Below are 24,019 nucleotides of genomic sequence, written 5' to 3' on the forward strand. Positions count from 1 at the left end.
GGATGTCCACAAAACTAGTCTAGACCATGTTGTGTTAAATGAGACTGAATGGCAGTACCACTGTTTAGGAGACTCACAAAGGTATCATTTAACACTTAAATAACCCTCATGAAACTACATAAGGTCAAACTTCACAATGCTAAAACACAGATACAAAAAGGAACATGCTACAAGCATTTGTGCAGCAGTATTTATGAATACCTGACCTAAACAATCTCTGTTTTTCTCTCCTCTGCCTTGTCTCATCCTCTCTCTCAATCTATCTTCCCAATCTTTACAAACCACTTGAGTTGCTGGCCTTTAACCTCATCCTGTCATCACTCTGTCTTCTATGTCTAACATTCCTCTCTTCAATCTTCTTTACACTTTGTACCCTGTTTTGGCTTAACCTCACCCTGATCCTCACCCTAACCTTTCACTTTTGTATCTCTGTCTCTACCTCTAACCACTGTCTTACCACCCAACATTCCTGGCTCGGCAGTGGTGCGTAGCCCCGTCAAGAACATCCAGGTTTTCAACCCTACCACCAACACTCTGAACGTTCGCTGGGAGGCTGCCACGGGCCCAGTCCAGGAGTACCGGGTGGTCTATGCTCCGCTGACTGGCGCCGGGCCCTCTGAGTCGGTGAGTTTCCATCCACTGTGTGGGAAGAAGTGCAATACAGCACATATGCATATAAATAAAGTTAATTTACAATGGTGCCCAATGGCACCCATAACTCCAACTTCTTTTTTATTGTCTTATCACAGCTTATCGGTATTGCACACAAACTGAGGGTTTATTAAGAAAGAGGAGAATTAGAACATACCCGGGTGGTGATGTGGCCGCATTTCGCCCAAGCAGCAACCAATTAAAATATTTGACCAGCATTTACAGTTTACCATATGTGATCAGGAATGAAACAGCCTCATCCATTAGTCTGTTCACCAAATGGTCCATGTTAGTGTGTTTGTGTGCATGCATGTGTGCCGTTACTGCCAGCTGAATTCTTCTTTTTTCCCGCACCGCTTCAGATAAAATGCAACTCCCATTCTTGACACAATATGTGTCATCTGGCACCAGTGTGACCACATCTTTCGGATTTCTGGGTTGCTTAAAGAATCCACAAGTATTACTTTGACATGGTCTCATTAGCCCTCTCCAGCATCTGCCAGTAATATTGCACCATTAAGAACGGTTTCTTCACTGGGACTTTAATAACATGGTATTTGAAGAGTCAGACACATTCCAGTTTATTGATAGAGAGGTACACATTTATGGCAAGCTCAGGCCTTTTTCACAGCTGGAGCCAATGATGTGCAATGTGGCCTTTTTCGGCCGGCATTGTCAAATTTAACACCAGCTGGAGATTTTAGATGATTTATTACTAGCATCACTGATGTCGCCGGTGATGTTTTTGCACTGAGAATCTCAAGCACAGTAAATTGTTGACCAGGACAGAGCTCTCTGCATGCGCCATGAAACGATTGTGAGCAAATTCACCAACCCATTTGCTGGTCACACCCTGCACCACACACTTATCCCCATTTCCATTGTAAGCACATAAACAAGCGTCCATCCCTCCCCTTCCTTCACTCACTCACTCACTCACTCACAAAGGTTAACACAAGCCTTCGAGAAGCTTAATCTGTCCAGCTAACTAACAGCAGGCTATGTAATCAGCTGTCGTTACTGTCAAACTGGGCGGTGCCAGTTGTCAAAAAGGATTATTTGGCTCTTCTTTCACTTAGTGCTGACAGCAAGGGACTGTTTAGTAAAAGGAAGGTTTCAGAGGGAGTACACAACATAAGCACCTGTCGGGTGAAAGGAGTCAGGCATCATGTCTGTGCACACTGACACAATTGCTCAAGTTTATTTTGGAAAATAAACATATTTGCTATCATCTTTATCTGATTTTACTGATCAGTTAAGGACTTAAGTGAACACATGCTGCATTGAAACTCTTCGGTAGTGTCTGTTCGTTACATGCTTGATGTCTCTTTGCAGATTTTGGTACCAGGGACCACCACTGAGGCCCTGCTACTGCAACTGCTCCCAGAAACTGATTACAATGTTGGAGTGGTTGCACTGTATAGCGACGGCGAAGGACCCGCTATCAGTGATGCCGGAAAGACATGTAAGAACCTTTGCCAGTGTGTTAAAAGACCATCCTAAAGGACCCTTTGTGTCATGCAAGTGTAGATCTAGTATAGGTATTTCAACAATTAGCCTCACATAGACATTCACAAAAAGACTGGAGATATAGAAATGTTTGGAATGTACACACAAACCAACACTTTTTTTCATGTTTCCTCGCTCAGTGCCCCGCAGTGGTCCAAGGAACATGCGTGTATATGACCCCACCACCAGTACTCTCTCTGTGAGCTGGGAACATGCCAAAGGTCCTGTCACGCAATATCGCATCACATATGCCCAGACCACAGGAGACCCCATCGAGGAATTTGTAAGGATGTTTATAATTCCATATAATTCTACTGTTGCTTAAAGTTTAATAAATTCTCTTTTTAGAGTGGCAATTATCCAGTTTTTGCCCGCAGCCCTAAATGATAAACCAACTCTCATTGATCTGAGATATTAATGCAAATGTATCCATCACATGCTCTTCATGTGTTCTTGTATCAATCCTTTTCTTTATGCGATACGGCTAATGTCTTACAGACCGTAGTACCGGGAAACAGTAACAGTGTGATCCTGAAGAACCTGGATCCAGACACACCTTATAATATCAAAGTGACTGCCGTGTATGCTGATGGAGCAGGAGGACAGCTGGAAGGAGACGGTCACACAGGTATGAACACTTCAGTCTGTGTGTTTCGACTGATGCAGAGATCATTTAAGGACATGAAACTGGGCACCTTGACAGACACTTATATCATGCAGGACTGCACACAGACAGCGGAAAATCTGATGCGATTGATCCATTGATTAGGATCCTGCATCAGTGTAGCAATAGTGGAATAAGTGAAATTCTTGACTTTTCGTGAGGGCCAAACGTGCCGAGAGCCTTTTGTCAGACAATTATGATCTGGCTGTGCCCCAATGAGGGAGACCTTAGGCTTCCAGTGCTGGCTAGTGTTTATCCTTGTTTTGCTTCTCAAACAAAAGAAGCTCTATTACATGTCGTAATACCACTCCGCTCCTTGAGGCGGCTTAATATTTTGTTTCTTAATATTTTTCTGATGTGGTTCAATTTATCATCCCTTTGATCACAAGTTGAGATATCTCACCCATAATTCAAAAGTCATAATGGGCAATAATAAGCTGTAATGCAGTAATTACCCTGCTGACATCGCTGAAGTCAAATTCCATTCCACTGTAATAAAAAGAAACCTGCGTTGACTGTGTTGCCCTGTCTTGTTTCCCGCAGTGGGTATGCTCGGCCCCAGGAACCTTCTTGTTTCTGATGAGTGGTACACCCGCTTCAGGGTGTCCTGGGACCCTGCCCCCTCCAAGGTTACCGGATACAAGCTCATCTACCAAGCTGAGGGTATGGACATGTTGTTCTGGGCATAAAACGGTGTTAGTTAACGAGAAAATATGTGTTTTGATGGTATACCTCAAAGTAGCATTTGTAAAATCAGAGGGACTTTCTTTTTAATACAAACAAATATGGGGACTTTTTTATGTCTACTTTCAGGCTCTGATGAGTCCTTAGAGGTGTCTACTGGAGATGTGACCTCCCACCAACTGCATCATCTGAAACCTGGAACCACCTATGACCTGAAGGTGCTGGCACAGTACGAAACAGGCCTCAGTGGGCCTCTCATTGGACAAGGCACCACATGTAAGTTAATAATGCAAAAACAAAAACACACAAACACAGGTTTATCTGCAGAAAATAATATCGATGATTCTAGTTTTGACTGCCAATCCATCGTCCTGCAAATAGGTGTTGTTGTGAAAGATTATGTACTGAGAAGAATGCTTCCCTTTAGTGTACCTGAATGTGACCGACCTGACCACCTACAACGTTGGCTATGAGTCCTTCTGCATCCGATGGACCGCTCACAGAGCAGCCACCTCCTACAGACTCAAAGTCAACCCCATTGATCGTAAGTGCTGTACTGAATGACGCTCTACAAAGGCCTTGATCATGTAAACCAGGGGTGTCAAACTCATTTTCACTCCGGGCCACATCAGCATCATGGTTTCCCTCAAAGGGCCGGTTGTAACTGTAAGACTGTATAACTGTAACTACTCCTAACATATTGTTAAATAACTCTCTCTGCATTTGATTATTGTTTATTCAAGTGTAAAAATATTGTATATGCAGTTATATAAATGTAAAATGATATTTAAGCACATTTCTGTTATTATAACATAAATCATTTCAATTTAGGGTTAGGAAACCCACATTACTCTATCAAAGATCAAACTTTTAAAGAAAATAACAAAGACAAATATCATCAAACACAAGTTATTACATTAACTTTGTTCAAAGCTATTTTTGTCACCTCTCTGCATCACTAATGTCCCCGTCGTCGTCCCGTGCATGGCAGCTACATCCAAGAGCTCCTCACTGAGAGTCAGGTCTTATAAACATGGATAGATGCGCTGTATCCGTGTTGTCTGTGCTTTCATCAACAGCTAATGAAGAAGACTAGTACCTGCTCGTCTCTTAGCTAGCTGTGTTGTTAGATTGCTGCTAGTTCCTGAACTCGGTCTGCGATGGTGTTTCTTCACAAACTGACATTTGTAAAAGTCTATATCTGATCGGAGCACACCTGCTCACGTACCTTTAGCATGCACTGGGCTGTAGCTTTTGTAAATATATTCTGCTGTGATTGCAGTCTGCCTTTTAATTCTTGGACAATTTTATGTTTTTCTTGGAGGTTAAATTTTGCTCCGTGTTTGGTGTCAAAATGCCGACGTGAATAGTATTCCTTCTTCACCGACACGCATCATAACACAGAAGACAGACCCGTTTTTCTCCCTGAAGCACAGACATGTATTCGCTTTCCCATCTTAAATTACATCTTCTTCCCTCTGCATCAATTTTTCTCTTCGTGGACATTTTGGGATTATTTGTCGATCTTTTTCAACTCAATCACTTGTTGGAAAACCGCTTTACGGGCTGTTCCCTCTCCTGTCCACCTGTTGTGATAGTTTTAATGTCGGTACACAGACAACATGCTATCTCAGAATTTCAACTTTCTATCTCATAATTTCGACCATGGGGATACTTTTATTTCCAAGTCTGACTTTAAATTTCTTTTCCAAAATTAAAAAAAAAAAAAAAAAAAAAAAAAATATTTTTTTGTAACTTTTTTTTTTTTTGCTGGCGGATTCGCGGGCAACATAAAATGATGTGGCGGGCCGGATTCGGCCCGCGGGCCTTGAGTTTGACACCTGTGATGTAAACTTTGAATTTGTTTGATGACTGCAACCTGAATCTGTCTAATCTGGATTCTCTTCTTTCCTCTCCTCTAGCCTCCAAGAAAGGAGCTCAGGAGATCACTGTCAGAGGCTCGGAGAGTAATTACTGCTTTGATGGCTTGACCCCTGACGCGCTCTACGACGCCACAGTGTACACTCAAACCCCCAACCTGGAGGGACCTGGAGTTAAAGTAAAGGAGAGGACATGTAAGATAACATCCTCTATGCTAGTTTTAATGCTTGATCAGTAAAAGCAACTGGGAAGTCCAATTCATTTTGTGTTACACATATATATATATATATATATATTTACCCTCACCAGCCACATTATACTGTGTCACCTTAAATGTTGTGCACGTGTTTCTGTATTTGTTTCGCAGTGGTCAAACCCACAGAGGTGCCAACAGAGCCTCCCACCCCCCCTGCTCCAGGAACAGTGCCCCCTGCGCTAGATGGTGAGGAGAGCTCTGAACATTTGCATCCGTGTGCTGCGATGATAATTCTTACGGCTCAGCTGAGATCAGGTGTAACATTAACATCATTGTACGTGCGTCACAGTGTGCAAAGGTGCCAAGGCAGATCTGGTCTTCCTCATCGATGGTTCCTGGAGCATTGGAGACGAGAGCTTCAACAAGGTCATCCAGTTTGTCACGAGCATGACTGGAGCCTTTGATGTCATCAGCCCTCGCGGCATGCAGGTCAGCATAAACCTTGACGGTGTCTGTATTGATTATTTCTCTGCACATTTTTGGAAGATAAACTGACCGCATCTAATGTTTTGAAAGATATGTTTGCTATGTATGTGTCTATGTGTGCATCATTCATTGTCACTCTCTTATCATTTTTGTTCTCTTTGAACAGGTTTCATTTGTGCAGTTCAGTGATGACGCCAAGACTGAGTTCAAGCTGAACACTTACCAGGACAAGGGCATAGTGATATCGGCTTTGCAGACTGTGCGCTACAGAGGAGGCAACACCAAGACAGGTAGACCACTGAAAAGAACACAGAGGCGTCTTAGTAAACAAATTGTTGTAAAGAATGATTGAGTGAGTGATGAGAGAAAAAAGGACATAACCTTAAGTTTTTATTTTCTTAGCATATATACGAAAGTGGTTCGGGTTAAGGATTGGTTCAGGTCTGGGTAGGGGGATATTCAAAACAACACCTTTTACGGCAAAAATTAGCTCCACATTCACCAGCTGCAATAAGTAACATCTAATAACAAAGTTATCTAAATGCGATGATGAATATGCATCAATATGCATTCATTTTATTTTATTATAGTACACATACACACACACACCTCACAGAGCGATTGTGTATTAAACCTGAATGTGAGTACTTGGTAAATAATTATTTTCCAAGGCAAAAAATTTGTGTAATAAGTGATTTTACATTATATCCTGCATATCTTTGTCAGTATCGAAAAGTCTTAGATTTAACTTGGAGAACCCTGCTTGATGCTCTCTGAACCCTCTCCTTCATTGTGATCCTCCTCCTTCCGTCCAGGCGTGGCTCTGAAGCACATCTATGAGAAGGTGTTCACCTCAGACAGTGGCATGAGGAGGAACGTCCCGAAGGTGCTGGTGGTGGTCACAGATGGACGTTCCCAGGATGACGTCAAGAAAAGTGCAGAGAAACTGCAGCATTCTGGTATGTGTAGAGTTATTAATCATTGCCATGCGTGTTTTGGTCTGTGTTGTATGTATAGTCCGTACTGTATGTAGTAGAGATTTTTATCCATATTCCTGTTTTCTCCCAAACTTTGTTTTCCTTCACCAGAGCCACAGATTTGTGGCTGATTCAATGAACTCTTGAGAAAATCCCTGCAGTGATAAAACTGCCTGTGGTAATTGGAAGTTTGACAGTGTTCTTTGTTTTCTGTATGTGTGTGTGTGTGTGTGTGTGTGTGTGTTTTACACCCACAGGCTACAGTGTGTTCGTGGTTGGAGTCGCCGATGTGGACATGTCGGAGTTGAGAGTTATCGGCAGCAAGCCCAGTGAGAGACACGTGTTTGTGGTGGACGACTATGACGCTTTTGCCAAGATCCAGGACAACCTGATCACCTTCATCTGTGAAACAGCCACTTCCAGTAAGGCGGAAATTAATATATCACAAAACACTGTTGTATTTCTGCATTCAAAGAGGAAAATATTTCCTTCGACTTTGATAACTTTCTGTAACTTCTATTGTGGTTGATTCATGCACCTGCAAAGGTAACAGGAAGCTCACCCATTGCCCCACATTTCTACTGCCAGGAAATGTACAAACAGACATGAATCACTTTCTTCAAGCCGTAATCTGTTTTTATAACCCTCTACGACTTTTTGTCCTGTTTCAGCTTGCCCTCTGATCTATATCAATGGGTTCACAACACCTGGTAAGCATAGAGCATTACCACACACTTTCCACATTCACTAATCCTTCCGGAGCTTGTTGGCATTAGTAGAATGCTATTATGCTACGCTACAAGGAGGTTTCGCTATTTCTGTTTCCATCCTCTCGACATGTCTCCTGTTCTTACCCCTTCCAGGTTTCAGGATGCTGGAGGCTTTCAACATCACAGACCGGACATTCGCTGACATGAACGGTGTGTCCATGGAGTCGGGCTCCTTCAACAGCTACATTGCCTACAGGCTGCACAAGGATTCCTTCCTGAACCAGCCCACAAAGTAAGAGCTGAAACTAAATAGTGTTTGTGTGTGGGTGTGTAAAACAGAGGGAGTATAAGTCAAACTATGTCCATATTCCCAGCCTATTGGCCTTATCTCCACTTTAATTCGGCCCAGCCCACAGTCATTATTCATAATGATGCCTCTGTAGTCAGAAGGGTTTCCCCGGTGCCATGAGCCCACAGCCCTATTTGTTGTTGCGGCTTGTGGAATATGTGGTGCTAGCAGGAACACAAAAATGTGGTCGTAGAATTAAAAAAAGTTCCTGGACCAGCCCTCCTCCCAGCTATGTCTTGCTAGGAGCAAACACATCACCTCTGGGTCAAGAGCTTGGTGTCTGTATTGGGCCTCAAAGTATCCAAACCTCTTCAGCATACTTTGTTAATATGTTCATAATGATGAGTACTGTGTGTGCCTGGAGGCAGCCATTGCCATAATGTGCACAAATGGAAACACTTCGAACTTCAGCAAAGGAGAGCGGACATAATATGTTTTCAACATGTGGGCAATTTCTGCATGGCCGGGGGGGGGGGAAACGGCAATCATTTACAGGTTCGGCAGCCGACGTGACAGACTGGATGCTGTATCATTGCAGGGAGACTGAATGGTCTTGGTATTCATTTCTAACGTACTATTCTGACTGCTGGTGTGATGAGGGCACAGCTCTGACTCAGGACTCATCACAATGTATGTTTTTTACACTTATAGGGAAATCCATCCGGAGGGTCTTCCCCCATCCTACACCATCGTCCTGCTCTTCCGCCTGCTGCCCGACACAACCTCTGAACCTTTTGATATTTGGCAGATTTCAGACAAAAACAACAACCCCGAGGTCGGGGTCACCGTCAACCGTAAGCCTCCCATCCTGTTGTGGCCCCCAGCTAGAGGGGGAAGCTGCTGTACCTGACCCAAAGTAGACGCAGCTGTACAATCTTTACAAACAACTCTTGCTCTCTCTTAACTTATTTACAGGCAGCCAAAGTTATGTTATCTTTGCAAGATAGGATAGGCAGCAAATAAGACATTTGAGCTCTGCTTTAGTTATTCTCTAATAGAAAGCCTTCATTTTTAAATAAGTATCTTTTACAAATGCACGCTTACACACGTGGTAAATGCATGCAAATAATTACGAACATGGGGCTAATCCCTCCTAGCTTTCTCTTTATCCCTTCCGCTCTCTACAACCATGTGTTCTCTATAGTCCTGTCTGTGCTTTGCATGCCACCGCATCGTAACACACTGTCAGGGATTCATCAAAGGCCCTTTTCTTTTCAGCTTCCAGCAAAACAATCACGTTCTACAACAAGGACACCCGAGGAGAGATCCAGAGAGCCACGTTTAATGAGGAGCAAGTGAAGCGGGTTTTCCATGGGAGCTTCCACAAGGTAAACACAATGCGTGATTCTTACAGAGAGAAGTACTGTGCTCACAACATAGTGATATTATTAAAGTTTGGCTTTAATAGTAAAGACTGGGAATCTTTTGCGGTCACCTGTTGGCTGATTGTCCTTTTCAGATCCTTTCACATACAGAATATTGGTTGAGTTCTTTTCTTTTCCTTTCACAAATATTGGTTTGAAGTCATGTGTGACTTTATGCTTCATTTAAGTGGACTGGATCACCTTTCAATGTGAAGATCTGACAAATCTTGTGTATCGTGTGAGCTGTCAAAAAGCTATCCATCTTAGAATGTCGGCCAGAGTGGTCCTTTTTATGGTTTCAAATAAAGTTTTGAAAGCAGTTCATTTGATTAACGGGTGGTGGAGGCTGTAAATAATTTTGTTTTTGACGATGTTGGAGGGAAATTGTGATATCTCAGTGACCCAGCATAATGTGCAAACCACAGCAAGAATGGAGACTCTCCTGGTAGTCGTTTAGTGAATTCCAAACCGGTCTGTTCCAGATCGAAGCACCAGTCATGGGACTGGATTGATTTTAATCTTGGGTTCCGCTTGAGTTGGATTAAAAAATGGCATACGGCAGACTTTATGGTATTTCTTTAAAGAAGTTCTCCAAAAATGATAGTCTCTTGTATGGGTCAATCTCCAAAAGAACTGGTTTCCCATAATGCAACTCAATAGCATCTTTCGTTGGACTTTCCTTGTCTGGTAAACTCCCACGTCTTTCAAACTCCACGCCGTGTTTTTTAACACTTCGTGTTATTGTATACATTTTTAAGTCTTAAGTCCAGTCTGACACACCCCTCGTTACATCATCAGGGTTATGTTCTTAGACTGGGCAAAACTCCTACAGAGCCACAGAACACATTATACAAGTGTTTTCTGTAGTATTACCTATGACAAGAACTGAACTTTATGTGTCAAATTGGTGGGTAGAGTTCCCCTTTAAAACCTTTGCTGGAGCGCTTATAGAGAGTATAGGACTAAAGGGGTTACTTAAGGACACTTAATAATAGTTCTGGAAGCAAAAACAAGTTCTGAAGGGATTGTTTAAAATTGATTAAAAGGTTGAATCCAGATGTTTTCTAACTGTCCCAATGAAGGATTTCCCTTTCTCTGAAATCCGTGCCATCCCTGCCTTTCATGACAGAAATTAAGATTGAAATCCCTTTGGGAAGCGTTAATTACATTATTCTTTAACATCAGCTACTCTTCAAACTATCTGTCAAAACCTCTCATCCAACTTCAAATTATCATCCACAATGGTGTTATTGTTGTTTCTTTTCAGTGGTTTAACCACCACATTACGCCCACATGCCAAGCTTACAACTGCAATAAACAACATTTTAATGTAGTATGCAGTCTCTTGCGGCCACAGCAAGAGGTAAAATGAGACATCAAATGCCTTTAAGTCCAATCAAAGCAGGAGCGAATATAAAACATCCTCTATTATGCTCCACCACAGTAGGGTGTCGAGAGAACAATGAGGGACAGTATATTTTCATACCAATGTAGAATGGCTTAAGATGCTAGATTTATCACTGGAGGAAATCACTGGAGGAAATCACTGGAGGAAAAACAACTGGTTCCAATGTACTAACTTTGTTCAAAGGGCACGCTGGCCCTTACAGTATATAGCCCCGCCCCTCGCTCCTAATTCTAGGGTTATCAAAACGAATGACCCTTTTCAATGTTCCATGGTCTTATCTGACATCAAAGGTAGCCCGCTTCCTGATATTACAAAGCACAGCTCTTGGAACTAAAGATCTGATGTGAGCGATATATTGGCCCGCAGATCAGAGCGTTCTGAAACTGGCTTTTCAGTTTGACCATTTAGCATCCCACATCTAATTGTAGGGTAACTTCATGAATGAATAGGACCCTGGAAAATGTTGGGTCAGACTCAGGACTAGATGTAAATGACATCACTGCTGGTCTTGTTGGACAGCAGCCGGATCTGTGTGTGTGTGTGTGTGTGTGTGTATGTGTGTGTGTGTGTGTGTGTTTTCTCAATCTGTGGCCGTGGTGGAGACTGTAGTCTGTATGTACACTGGGTGACTAGTTTGCGGTGCTGTAGTTGTTGGTCCATGAGCTGGCAAGTCTGCAGCGGTCTACCTAGTAGCTTATTTACTGGTCTGCTGAGTAAGTGCCGCTGCCGAGAGCTGTGGTGGTTTGTGTGTACATGTTGTGAGTGGTTTCCCAACTTTTATCCATGGCTAGTACAGATTGACCTCTGTAATAAAGTGTGTGTGTGGCCAGAGTGACCAATGATGAGGGTTGTCATGAATGGTAGCTGGACTTATTGTCCATATATGACAATAAACAGAACAAACCCCACGTGTTGACCTTTGAGTTTCAGGTTAATCAAATAGAGCTTCAACCGAAGATTATTTTCATTATTGATTCATCTAGAGATTCTACCCTCTTTTAATTGATTTTTTCAATAGTCGGTAAAATGTCGAATGTTCCAAAACCCCCAAGGTGACATCTTCAAATACCTTGTTTTCACATTTTAGAGGATAGAACCAGTGAATAAATGCCATTATTGCATAAAAAATAAATCCGCTAGCAGAATTTTTGCAGATTAATTTCCTGTCAATCGCTGAATCTATCACTGTACTATTCTTGTACTAAAAGAGTGCTTGACAGATTTAGCTTTTCTCATCGGACCAGTTAATAAAAAGTAACCCAGGCTGGAGAGGTCGGAGTCTATCGCTGATAGAACATGTGGGAAAGCTCTCAGAGATGACGATAGCAGATGCTAGCCACTCACTAGCCCACTGGGGAATCCCCTCCCACACTCAAAGGGTGGGAGCCCGTAGAGGGAACGTTCCTTTTAACCGAAGTGAAAAGGACATTTACCATAAGCAGTAGTGACCGGTGGTGTATTCAGAATTACGTGCCAGAAGTTTGATCGTGTATGTTGGTGTGTAGTCACTGAACAAGGAAACGTAGTTTGCCTCCGTGCTAAAATAAAACAACCAAAACCTTATTGTTCTTTGAGAAGTCTTGAACTTTCAAACTTTCCTTTCAGGCACTTTGTTGGGAAGGTTGTGCCAATATATACGCACACACTAATTAAGACAGAGAGGGAGTTTTTTTTGCCAAATTGTCCACTGACTGCAGTCATTGTACTCTTCATTTGTGATGACTTTTCTTTTGGACGCGAAGACATCTTCGTTCTGTGAGCTGGACAAGTAGACTTCCTGACCCTGAAAGCCACTTTAGAAATACAGGAAATTAACTTTTCTTACCAAAGAAATCCACAGTGACTTGTCTGATCGCAGGTGCCAGATCAGACATGACAGCTTCACATCGAGAATGATACAATGGAACTGAACGACCTAACTGGGAATGTCGTGTTCAGCAACAGCACTGCTCGCGTGAAACTCTAATCTAATGGAAATGTCATAGTGATCATTTATTTCCCTTTACTCTCAATGAAAGCTAACTTAAGCGTGGACTCGCACCCAATTAATTTCATGCATGCACTAATAGCATGCAGGAAATTAAGGTTCAGGATTATGAAAACGAAGGAGCAGTCAGGACAGAGCCAAGAACAGTAAAATCTAATCTGATCGTAATTACGGAAATATTTAATATTTAAAATCTTACCATATGAACTCTGACTGAGTTTTGACACAGCAAAGCACAGTGAAACCTTCTGTGTTAACAATTGATGAATGAAAATTGCTCATCCGTCAACACAGTAGGACCAGATTACTTAGCAACAAATACTATCAACTGAGGGAACAATGGTCCCTAGCAAGCTAGAGGCCTTATTTTCCAGTAAGTACCGTGATTTCATTGTGTTTACTTATTGGTCAGTGAGGTAATATACACATGCTCATTATTTGCCATCCCACATTATCATCCAAAGCTGTTTTGGTTAGCCCTCAGGAGCATGGTGGTATATGGTAATATATCCATGCCAGGACCCTGGGATAAACGACACCCCTCTCTCTTTGTGGTCCACCAGATACTGTGTTCTGCTGCCAAGGAAGTCAACTGTCATCTTGTGATTGGTTGCCAGGAACCATGGCCTAGTCTGTGGTTGGTATGGTTTTGTAGAAAGAAATAGTAGCTTGCTTTTCCTGATATAAAGAAAGCTTGTCAGACTGTTGAGCAGGGGAAAATTTGCAACAGTGAGGAAAAAGTATGGAAAGTGTAGGACGTCTGATGGCACACCGCATATGATATTGCTTCAAGATGTGGAGCAGGGTTCTCTGGACAGGAAACTTCAAAATCTGGCACTTTGTCATTCCGTGTTGTTATACAATCACTGACTGCAGCTTTAAAGCCAACTGTTGTATATTTCCTTTTTTATGGTCCATTCATCTGTGGAGGCATCAAACAGCAGTCTCATGCCAAATCAGGAACCACACTGGGGTAATATCAGAATCTATCATTAACGTGGTTCTGCCGAGACGAAACAATTCACTCAATCTGGAAATTATGTGGAATACAGTATCAGCATCTTCATAATCTCCAGACAACATGGGTTAAAAAGGTTTAGTGAAGTTGTTCACTTTCTGAAAGAATTTCTCTTCTCTTTAAAATGGCAATGATGCCCTTTCCAAATACAAATGAATGCCAAACCCAGCTTTTCAAAAGCTTGAATGTTCTTCGTACTCTCAGCCAAGTAATTGTGTTGCAACAAAGCTGGCAGCTATGAAGTATTGAGAAGACAATAAGGTTTTGTTAATTGTGCCCTCTCCTCGTCCTCTCCCTCCCCGCAGCTCCACATCAGCGTCTCTGCAGAGAAAGTCAAGCTCAACTTGGACTGCCAGGAGGTGGCAGAGAAGCCCATCAAGGAGGCCAACAACATCACACTGGACGGCTATGAAGTGCTTGGCAAGTTGGCCAAGTCTGGAGGCGGAAAGAGGCAGTCTGCAACGGTAAGCGAAAAAAGAAACTTGTGAAAAAAATGCAAAGGCTTAGAAAAGCACGTTTGGAAGAGCATCTCACAGCTTTCCAACCGATGAATATCCAAATCCTCTTGTGCATAGTTGCACAATTAAATTTGAACTGCTCCCAGTGACTGCTGGAAGGATGGAAGCCTGCATCTTTTTTATTTCTCTGAGGGACTCATTGTTGTCAACAGTATGCATTTCCATCAAGAATGGGAGCCATTTGTAACACCCCTTGACGTTTCCCCTCTTCTTCTGTTGTGTAGTTCCAGCTCCAGATGTTCGATATTGTCTGCAGCTTGAGCTGGATCAGCCGAGACAAATGCTGCGACCTGCCCGCCACAGTAAGCACAAGTGTCATTTTAGAACCATTTAACAACAAAATCAAATTAAAAGGCCATCTATAGGTGCACTTGAGGGATATTTCGGTTTTGATGTACATGTATGACTAATTGCAATTTTAAAGAATAAGACCGAGAATTGTTAACCTTGTTTGTTCTTAGAATCAATAGCAGATGAACCATTCTGTTTACTGTATATACTGTATGCATGCAAGTCTTCTCCGAGGTTTATCTAAGCTGGTTTGTAGTCATTGGGCTAAATGCAAGGCTGATAACTAGATTGCAGTTTAAAAATAGAGTGCTTCAGTAGAACTGAATAGAACCTTGTATCCTGTGCAATTGTGCTAATCGGACTGTTACCAGGATGATCTACCAATTACATGAAAACAAGTGCTGCAGACAGTAAATCACATTTATTTTGATTCAGTATGGTAAATACCGGACGCACGCAGCTTTTATCCCATTATGAGCAGTTCATCTATAATTTGCATCAGATATTAATATATCATGTCAATGACTGCAGTGTTGTACATATAACTCATTATGTCAAAGACTCATTTCCAAAAATGTGGTCAGTGTTTGCAGCGGTCAGTGAGCATCTGGTCTCAAAGTCCCACACTGACTTTGCATGGGCCACTGTTCCATCATGACCTTTGCTGGGTTTCTAAACGGCCTCTGCTTCTTAAACTGGACTATAAGAATACTCCTCTGAAGTGTGTTTGTGCATTTATGTGTTCTGATCTCTTCATCTTGTGTCTTCCCTTTCAGAGAGACGAGGCCAAGTGCCCATCCCTTCCCCACTCTTGCACATGCACACAGGACAGCATTGGCCCTCAGGGGCCTCCTGGACCTTCGGTAAAGACTCTCCCACGGTCATCCCTGCTTGTCCTCTATCTTCACCTCCTCTACCTATGTCTGTTTTGATGTGATGATGATGATGATGATGATGATGATGATGATGATGATGATGATAAAGCCATACGTCTCTCTGCTAGTATCGACTGCACAGCTATAATGAGCTACTTGACATTTGCCTGCTATAGTGAGACCGAGGATGTCCTTCGCATCAGTCGTGGTATTTTGTTTTCCTTTGGAAAGAGCAGAGGAGGATGAGACTGGTGGCATGCATTGAAGTGTGGGCTCAGGAGGAAGTGTCAAAAGATAAATGCCTGTTGGAAAAACAACAGTGCAAAAGTCTCGAGGAGACGTCTGGAATATATGTGCTTGGTAACTTCACTAAACCCCTGTGAGGATTCGGTGGGGCTTGGGGTTTTAGGGATTTTGGAATCTGCTCCTGTTGTTACACTCACTGTGCTTGTGGCTCCTTGTTTTTCCAGGGCAGCCCAGGTTCTAAGGGACCACGAGGTGATAGAGGAGAACACGGCAATCCTGTGAGTAACGCCTTACACCACGATAAGCACGAGATAAATTGTTATCTTTTTTTTTTTTTTTTTACAGGCTTTGAATTTGTAACTTTATTTACTTCAGCAATTATCAATAATGCTAAATCCACTCACTGCCATTGTATTTCATAATTACTGCTCTGCTACAGCCTTACGTTAGCCTGCACCATCAGACAACGCAAGTTGCACACATCTGAATTTAGTTATCAGCTGTATATTTTTAAACCATTTGATTCAAAGGGGCCACTTGTCAAGTACCTTAAGGCCCATTTCCACTGTTGATGTGCATTTTCTATATGTGTGCAATAAAAAGTCTGATTAGACATGCTTCTTTTTGTAAGAGGTTGGCTTTAAAACATCTTTGCTTTTTGTCTGGGTGTATGCTGTAGGGTCCAGTGGGTCCACGCGGAGACTTAGGGCTCCCAGGCTCAATGGGACCACCGGGACCACAGGGCCCTAACGGACTGTCTCTACCCGGAGAGCCTGTAAGTTGCCCTACAATACAAAAGTCCAGCCACGCAAGAAACAGTTAAGAATTCATGGTAGATGGAGTTGAATGTACATTATATGACACACTTTGTCCCTCGTTATTAGTGCTGATACGAAAGTGTAATTCTGTTGCCAATCCACCAGTGAAGTCAATCACAATCACAGACTGAAAAGGATAAAACAAAGATTAAAGCTTCTCGCAAAACTTTCTTTTCCTCCTCCTCCACCACCTTCAGGGTCGCCAGGGACCAAAGGGAGATTCTGGAGACCCGGGCCTGTCTGGCATGCAAGTAAGTACTCCCCCTCTCATTTTGTGGTCTATGAACAGGAAACAGGAGACTAATCGTAGAGAGCTGCGTTGCTACTGGAGCCTGGATTCGGTCCACATGCTGAGATTGAAACCACACTGAGTGTAGGAGCTTTACCATGCCATGTCAGGGAGACCCACACTCTCAAATCAGCCTGTTGATTGACAAACAGTAGAAGGTCGGTGATGCAGTTAAATTATTATGGAGCGCAGACTCATGTTACCGAAGGGGAAATAGGGAATGGAACACGTTCTTCCACAGCCCTGTAATTGAAGATGTTCGTGACTCGGTAAAGACTTAGTGTGTCTGAAGCTTGAGCGTCTTTGACTTATAGTAGATGTCATTTTGTGGACTTATTGGATGAAAATGACATTCATGTAAAACCAGACTTACCATGACCACAACATGAGTTCAAAGTTCTTTGAGGTTATTGCTCTTTCGAGTCAGAAGCAGATTTGAATTCGGGCTTCATTTCAGGGCAAGGGCATTTTTGAGTGGGCTGGCATTACACAGCCATTTCTTGGCCGAACAATGTTCATTCATCCAGCTGAGGTCATTCAGCCAACTCCCACCATTCAACTGGAGAGAACATCGCCGCTGGTTATTCTGGCCTCTGACTGAGCATCAGACATGGGAGAAAGTGCCTATTCTATTATCCTCCGCGCTTGTTGGCAGAATTGTCTTTACACAATAAAGCTTATTATAACAGCACTCTCTATTCAGATTTCACGTGTCATCACGTGTCTACAGACAAGAGGGAAATTGTTCTATTTTTTAGTTACAAAGATGATATATTATTTTTGGCTGAAGAGCTGGGAAACCCCCGTTTTTTTCCCTGTGTATTCTAGTTCAACAGAGGCATCGGGGAGCTTTATGAATGTGTTGTTCCTGATCATTAGCGTTTGATTAGGTGTGTCTGCTTTTTTTCCCAGGGTTCTACTGGACAACGTGGTCCTCTGGGCCCCAGCGGACCAAGCGGAGTGCGGGTAAGATCTACCTCCAGCAGGCCTGCGTATGGTGTGCACACTGTGTTGAAAGCCAACTACTTACTGTAGTTAAAGGACATGTTTTGCATGTGATCACCCACTTAGCTCAGCGTCGGCAGAAGTACTGCATGCTCTCACTTGCGTCAGACAAAATAATTGAGCCACTAACTTATAAATATAATTAAAAAAGACAGATTTAAGGCTGAGACCAATATTGGGTTATGACACTGATATATTGCGTGAATGGGGTTCCCCAGTGTGTTGTAACCCATGTGTGATTGTATGTTATTTCTACATAGGGGCCACCAGGAAAGGAAGGACCATCTGGACCCAGAGGCCCATCAGGGCCCATGGTGAGTGTGTGTGTGTGTGTATGTGTGTGTGTGTGTGTGTGTGTGTGTGTGTTTGTCTCTTTGTCTTTGTGTTTTGCAGAAAAGAGCCAAATAAATATTCCTTGGAGCATGCTTTCTTTCCTGATATATCTGCACCAATTACGTCTCTGGCTCCACAGTTGCACTCTGCTGGAACTGCACATAAAAAAAAAAAGCCAACTGTAGTCTGTAGGCCCCCCCCCTGCATCTCATTTTCTTCTTCTGTGGTTTGGGGAGGTCTGAATCTACTTAATCCAGCCATCATGCCAACAGGCAGCGTGCCAGTTTAGAATTCACAGGCACTATACCATCCTGAATGCTCCAAGACTCATTAGCAGTGCCGGATGGCTGGTCTGTATATGTGTGTGTGTGTGTGTGTGAGTGTGTGTGTGTGTGTGTGTGTGTGCATCCCATCCCAGTTGGCTGTTGGGCATGTGTGTGTTTCCATCTCCTCCTTAGTGTTCTTGGCAGCTTGTGCCACACACCCCCACTGCAGATGTCAAGGCATGAAACTCAAACTTAAAGCTTGTTATACAAATGTTAATAGGGAGCAGGAGGTAAACTTTCCAATTATGTTTATTGTGCAGTAATTTTAGGTAAACACCAATCTCTCTGTGTTATTTCCTGTTTGCTTTTTTAGGGAAACCCTGGAAATCCAGGTGTACCAGGAATTACTGGGAAACCAGGGAAACGAGGAGACACAGGAAACACAGTATGTTCTCAATAACAGGACACAACTAACGGTTGCATGACAATTTTTAGGAGAGGTTCGAGAACGAGGTTGTTGCTTGTTCTGACACTGTTCTTCACCTTAACAGGGAACTGTTGGCCTTAAAGGAGAGAAAGGAGAGAGGGTATGTATTGTTTTTTAGGAAATGCCATATGCCAGTTGTCACACATCACTAACGAGAAAAAACTTTACCATCTCTTCATGAAAATGTCTTTGTTTTCCAGGGAGACTTCGCATCCCAGAACATGATGCGCTCCATAGCCAGACAAGTTTGTGAACAGCTTGTGAACAGTGAGCAAAACCTTTTCTTCAGATTTAGGGAACTGTAAGGTCATTAAAACATGAATCCAGTACAAATCCAGCTGTTTTGGTTCTTCTCTTGCAGGTCAGATGAGCCGAATCGACACGATGCTCAACCAGATTCCCTCTGGGTATCGTAGCGACAATCCGGGGCCTCCTGGTCCTCCTGGCCCTGCCGGCAACCAGGGATCCCGTGGAGAGCCTGGACAAGCTGGTCAAACTGGTTTCCCTGGAAACTCAGGTTCACCTGGAAGTCCAGGAGAAAGAGGTACTTCACTGTTGTGTTGCAAAGGAGCAGGCAGGAAAATAATAAGAAAATAGCGAGCAATGATTTAAAGGCCATGGTTGTGTTGAATGAGTTGACTCTAGTGTTGGTCCAACATGAGTGGAATAACAACATAACAGCATTACCTTACCTTGTGTAGATACGAGTTAGCATTGCATAATATGATTAAATCCTGGATCTGGGTTTCATTTACGCTCTTTAGATTTCTACTCATTGTTTTATTGGTGTGAAAATGTTTTTTTCCCCTCTTTTCTCTGTTTTATGCAGGTTTGGCAGGAGAAAAGGGAGATAGAGGATCTCCAGGAACTGGTATCAGAGGACAAAGAGGTCCACTAGGGCCCCCAGGTAACACAAGGCTCTTTAAATAGCCCAATTTTTCTGTCAGTCTCCGATCACAATGAGGCGAGGAACATAAGTGACCACAGTTTCTGTTGAACATCGTCCTCCAGCAGCTGCAGACAGTCTGCTGGTCTCCCACTGTTCTGTTACAACTTCATCTTTACACTAAAACACAGTTTCAGTGTTTTTCACCTTTTTGTGGACGTTTTCATGTCACACTACTCCCGTAAGTCCAATTAAAATGACACATTCCAACCCGAGGCCACAATTTACCTACAGCATATGGGTCTTAAGCACCTTCAGCTGCTTTGCATATATTTTTTGGACGGACCCAGCACATAAACCCAGTTCTTTCTTTTCTTAAGTATTTATGTCTTGTGTATATTGAACTTCTCCAAAAACTGTGCACATTTGAAATATAACACACTAAATGGAAGGCATTTCCTCATTAAGGAGAGAATTTATGTGTCTAGAGTTTAGACGGTCTTTAGTCAGTCTTTAGTCAAGGGCATGATGTAGTTACCATTGTTTAAAACTCTTATTAGACTGATTTGTCAGTTTGAAAAAGGCCATCGCCTTTCCTCAGTTGAATTTTATATCCAATATGTTCTAACTGAAAAGTTCACCACTTCAGAAGCCTTCCTTTCCCTAGGGAAGCTATTGCAAAGACACAGCAACCTTCTATTGATGTCGACCCCACAACACCAAACACTCATATGTCTGTTTCTGTGAATGAAGAGAGAAACAACTGAAGAACAGTGGGAGGAAGTCCATACTGATGACTCACTTGTGTGTGCTTGTGTGTGTGTACTGTAAATGCATGTGTGTGGGAGAATCTGATTGTTGTACAATGAGCTTTCTTTGGTGGCTTTATCGCCAACATATGGGCTCACTTAAGGATGAGAAAAAGAGAGGGGAAAAATTCCATCCTGAGTTTTATACCGTCTAGACAGACGGGGCCAGGGGGTGGAGGTTCGGGGGGGGGGGGGGGGGGGGGGGGGGGGGCTCCACACAGCCCAAGACTTTTTTTTTCTTGGTCAAGCTTTTTAATTGAGCCAGTGAAAAATTCAAATTACAGTGCTGCAGCCCCGTGTTACCCCTATAGATTTCCACTGGAGATTTACGGGTGATGTCAGTGGGTTTTTGTGCTGAGCTCCAGACACCGGCCTTCAACTCCAACTGGCCTTACTCACCTTCTCTCTCCCCTTTGCAGGGCCACCAGGCGAGTCAAGAACAGGACCCCCGGGTACTTCTGGCTCCACTGGGCCTCGCGGACCTCCAGGTCGCCAGGGCACTCCGGGGGTGAGGGGACCACCAGGACCCACTGGATATTGCGACTCCTCTCAGTGTGTTGGCATTCCTTACAATGGACAAGGATACACAGGTACACTCAACACTGCCTAGGTCCTGCATGGTACTACATTAGATACAAGACTAAATGTATGCAGACTAATTACATTTGCAACTCAGTGCACTACTTCTTTCTTTGATAATGTATGGAGATATGAATGGAAGTATTGTTTTAAACCGGAAACTGTTATTTCCATAAGAGGTTCAACTGATCGTTCCCAGAGCCCCGTCCCGCTTACTGTTGCTACGCCTGTCAAGCTAGATCGTTCTCGCATGGAACATAATGCGGTTTAAAATGATAACTTGGCAGATTCACCATCACAACTCATAGTCATTTCTGAAACAATGAGGGCTCTATTTTAGACAGAGGTAGACAAAAGAAGGCTTCTGTCTAGCCAGAGACAATCGATTTTTTCTGACTGTGATGACAACTGTCACGAGCAGATTTAATTAGCTGTAGCTGGCTGACTAACTAATTAAGCTAACATTAGACAGACAACTGTCTCTGGCTGACTCATGTTTCTATTTATTTATCTATTTGGGGGAGGGGTTTAGTGAACGCTGAGTAAGGAGTCACATTTCCAATATCTCCATACATTGAATGTACACATTTTTAAACTGGCTTGTAAAGCATTCTAGCTAATTGTGTATGATGACTTACATTAAATCAAAATGATACTTATGACTGTGTTCCGCAGTGAAAACTCACACCCTCTTTGAACTATTTGCAGGTTAACGTGCATAGTAAACGTTCTAAGTCACCTGTGCCGCTTACACTCTGTTTCTGAGATGTTTGCCCACTTGCTATGGAGCATGTAAGGATAATCACCATGGACATAATTATTGAACACTAAACACAAACATTACGAAAGCCAAAAAAAGCAGAACGGAGCGGACTGGCACTAACATCATCTCACAAGCTACAGTGATGGCAACCTGCTGGCCTGTTTGCATCTTGAACCACAATCCGAGACTGAGCATTTCTACAATGGAAGGAGCATGTACAAATACCACCCAAAACAACTACTAACAAAGAGGATTTCATAACTGAAAGTGATGTTAATGTAGCAGTGACATGTGTAAATAAAACTAATTTTTGTGCCTTGTAAATGATTGTATGAACCAGGACATTTCACTAAAAACATCTGTATTGAGCTTGTGCCTCATAACCCTCTGCTTACTTACCATCAGCATAACCTCTGTTTACGACGCCTTAAGTGACTTAGACAGCTCTGGTCCAGACTGAAGCATGTTCCTTTTGTAATTTTAATCCTCATGTTCTTTGTGTACGTTGGCCAAATCAGTACTGAATGTTGCTCTCCTGCCATTTCCATGTGTTCTTTGTAGTATGAGCTGGTTATTTTACTACGTCTTATTATCCAATAGGTTGATGGATTTTACTGTAAATGTCATCACAGCATTTGGAACAGGCTTTCTTTTCAATTAGCTTGTTATGGTACTTCGGGAAGCAATAGTAAGACACAAGGCATTTGTTTGGAATTCCAAAGTTCAATATAATTTAAAAAGTGTGCATGTGAAACGTTGTAGAGGGAACCCTTTTTTTATTGGCCGTCCCAAATATTTTTCTAGCCAACAACTACCAAGCTGAACCTGACGTAGAGACTATACCTGTGGAGCCAGCTGGAGAGTTTGAGGCGATACAATCACCCGGTTACTCACGAAACCAACGAGGAAAGAGATCACTACCACACGACAAAACAGAAACACTAGCATCATAGCTACATTGAGGAGCTCTCAGAAAGCGTAACATTGAAACAACTTCCATAATCACGCATGTGAGGATGAAGTGATTTTCCGAAAAAGAACCTAATACTTATATGGGTTTGATACCCCTGGCTATATTGAACATATATTTTTTTTGACATGAGAAAATTTAGCAAGATGAATACAAACTTACATGTTCGTTCATTACAAACCTGTGTGCTTGCTAAGTGTTCCCTCTAAGTATCTGTTTGTAATATAACTGCAAGTGTTTATCGGACTCCGATGTGTTGTGCACTAATCATGTCAAAACCAGCAGAAAGTATGTCGAAGGAAGTACACCATGTATGACTTTGAATTTTCACTTCAACTATCCATGTTGTTTTTGTCAAACTTCAGGATGTAAAGCTACAATTAATTTGATCACCAAATATTTGTTCATTGTGATGTTTTGTTAGGCCTTGAAACCAAATGATAATCTGACTTATTGTAACAAACCAAACTTTTTTTAATTTTTATTTTGTTTTGTTACCAAAGGTGGAATTGCATGTTTGTGTTGTATATTTACTGAGGATTTCTAAGTCAGAATATAGTTGTTGTTTTCTATATATGCAGTTTGGATTTGGTTGCAAGACTATGGACATAGAATTGCTTTTCCCATGTTTTAACTGCACATTTTGTGAATTCCACACAGCCTTATTTTCTTATTTATTTCTGAAACAGAAGAGGCATTTTTCAATAAAACTACTGAAAATGTAGCGTTTGTTTCAGCTTTCCAGTCATTTTTGTTTCTTTTGCTGTTACTTCTTCAACTTCTCACAGTATCTGCACATTGACCGACTCCTCAACATGCAACCATCTCCCTTTTTACACCAAAAGCCTCCAGATGAAACAGAGTTTATTTGATCTTGAGTGACAAAATATCTTCTTTCCGACATAAGGCCTTGAGAAATATGCTTTGAAGTTTGAACCTTTTTTGTTTTGACAGCTTTTTTTCGCCCCAGAATGTCAGGTAATGTCAGGGCACCAAGAAC

General features: G+C 42.4%; 1 protein-coding gene across 5 annotated transcripts in view; it reads left to right on the forward strand.

Moving 5' to 3' along the window:
- Positions 1–23,743, forward strand: part of col12a1a (collagen, type XII, alpha 1a) — a 55,735-nt gene extending 31,992 nt beyond the window's left edge. For 4 of the 5 annotated variants that reach the window (XM_031847231.1, XM_031847232.1, XM_031847233.1 and 1 more), the window contains 32 exons: positions 482–624; positions 1,987–2,116; positions 2,301–2,443; positions 2,659–2,788; positions 3,368–3,487; positions 3,638–3,784; positions 3,936–4,052; positions 5,431–5,583; positions 5,757–5,831; positions 5,935–6,074; positions 6,238–6,361; positions 6,887–7,030; positions 7,306–7,470; positions 7,720–7,758; positions 7,912–8,050; positions 8,759–8,901; positions 9,326–9,435; positions 14,190–14,348; positions 14,627–14,704; positions 15,470–15,556; positions 16,039–16,092; positions 16,494–16,589; positions 16,830–16,883; positions 17,834–17,887; positions 18,187–18,240; positions 18,899–18,970; positions 19,077–19,112; positions 19,213–19,279; positions 19,374–19,556; positions 19,842–19,919; positions 21,127–21,297; positions 22,854–23,743. In XM_031847231.1, the coding sequence (XP_031703091.1) occupies positions 482–624; positions 1,987–2,116; positions 2,301–2,443; positions 2,659–2,788; positions 3,368–3,487; positions 3,638–3,784; positions 3,936–4,052; positions 5,431–5,583; positions 5,757–5,831; positions 5,935–6,074; positions 6,238–6,361; positions 6,887–7,030; positions 7,306–7,470; positions 7,720–7,758; positions 7,912–8,050; positions 8,759–8,901; positions 9,326–9,435; positions 14,190–14,348; positions 14,627–14,704; positions 15,470–15,556; positions 16,039–16,092; positions 16,494–16,589; positions 16,830–16,883; positions 17,834–17,887; positions 18,187–18,240; positions 18,899–18,970; positions 19,077–19,112; positions 19,213–19,279; positions 19,374–19,556; positions 19,842–19,919; positions 21,127–21,297; positions 22,854–23,002 (3,554 nt within the window). In that variant the 3' untranslated portion in view covers positions 23,003–23,743. Of the gene's footprint in view, positions 1–481; positions 625–1,986; positions 2,117–2,300; positions 2,444–2,658; positions 2,789–3,367; positions 3,488–3,637; positions 3,785–3,935; positions 4,053–5,430; positions 5,584–5,756; positions 5,832–5,934; positions 6,075–6,237; positions 6,362–6,886; positions 7,031–7,305; positions 7,471–7,719; positions 7,759–7,911; positions 8,051–8,758; positions 8,902–9,325; positions 9,436–14,189; positions 14,349–14,626; positions 14,705–15,469; positions 15,557–16,038; positions 16,093–16,493; positions 16,590–16,829; positions 16,884–17,833; positions 17,888–18,186; positions 18,241–18,898; positions 18,971–19,076; positions 19,113–19,212; positions 19,280–19,373; positions 19,557–19,841; positions 19,920–21,126; positions 21,298–21,994; positions 22,460–22,853 lie in introns of those variants that run through there. The other variant, XM_031847235.1, reaches the window with a different exon arrangement.
- Positions 23,744–24,019: the final 276 nt, after the last annotated feature.

This window comes from Anarrhichthys ocellatus, unplaced genomic scaffold, assembly GCF_004355925.1.
Source record: "Anarrhichthys ocellatus isolate YVR2014 unplaced genomic scaffold, GSC_Weel_1.0 scaffold7, whole genome shotgun sequence".
Taxonomy (NCBI): Eukaryota; Metazoa; Chordata; class Actinopteri; order Perciformes; family Anarhichadidae; genus Anarrhichthys; species Anarrhichthys ocellatus.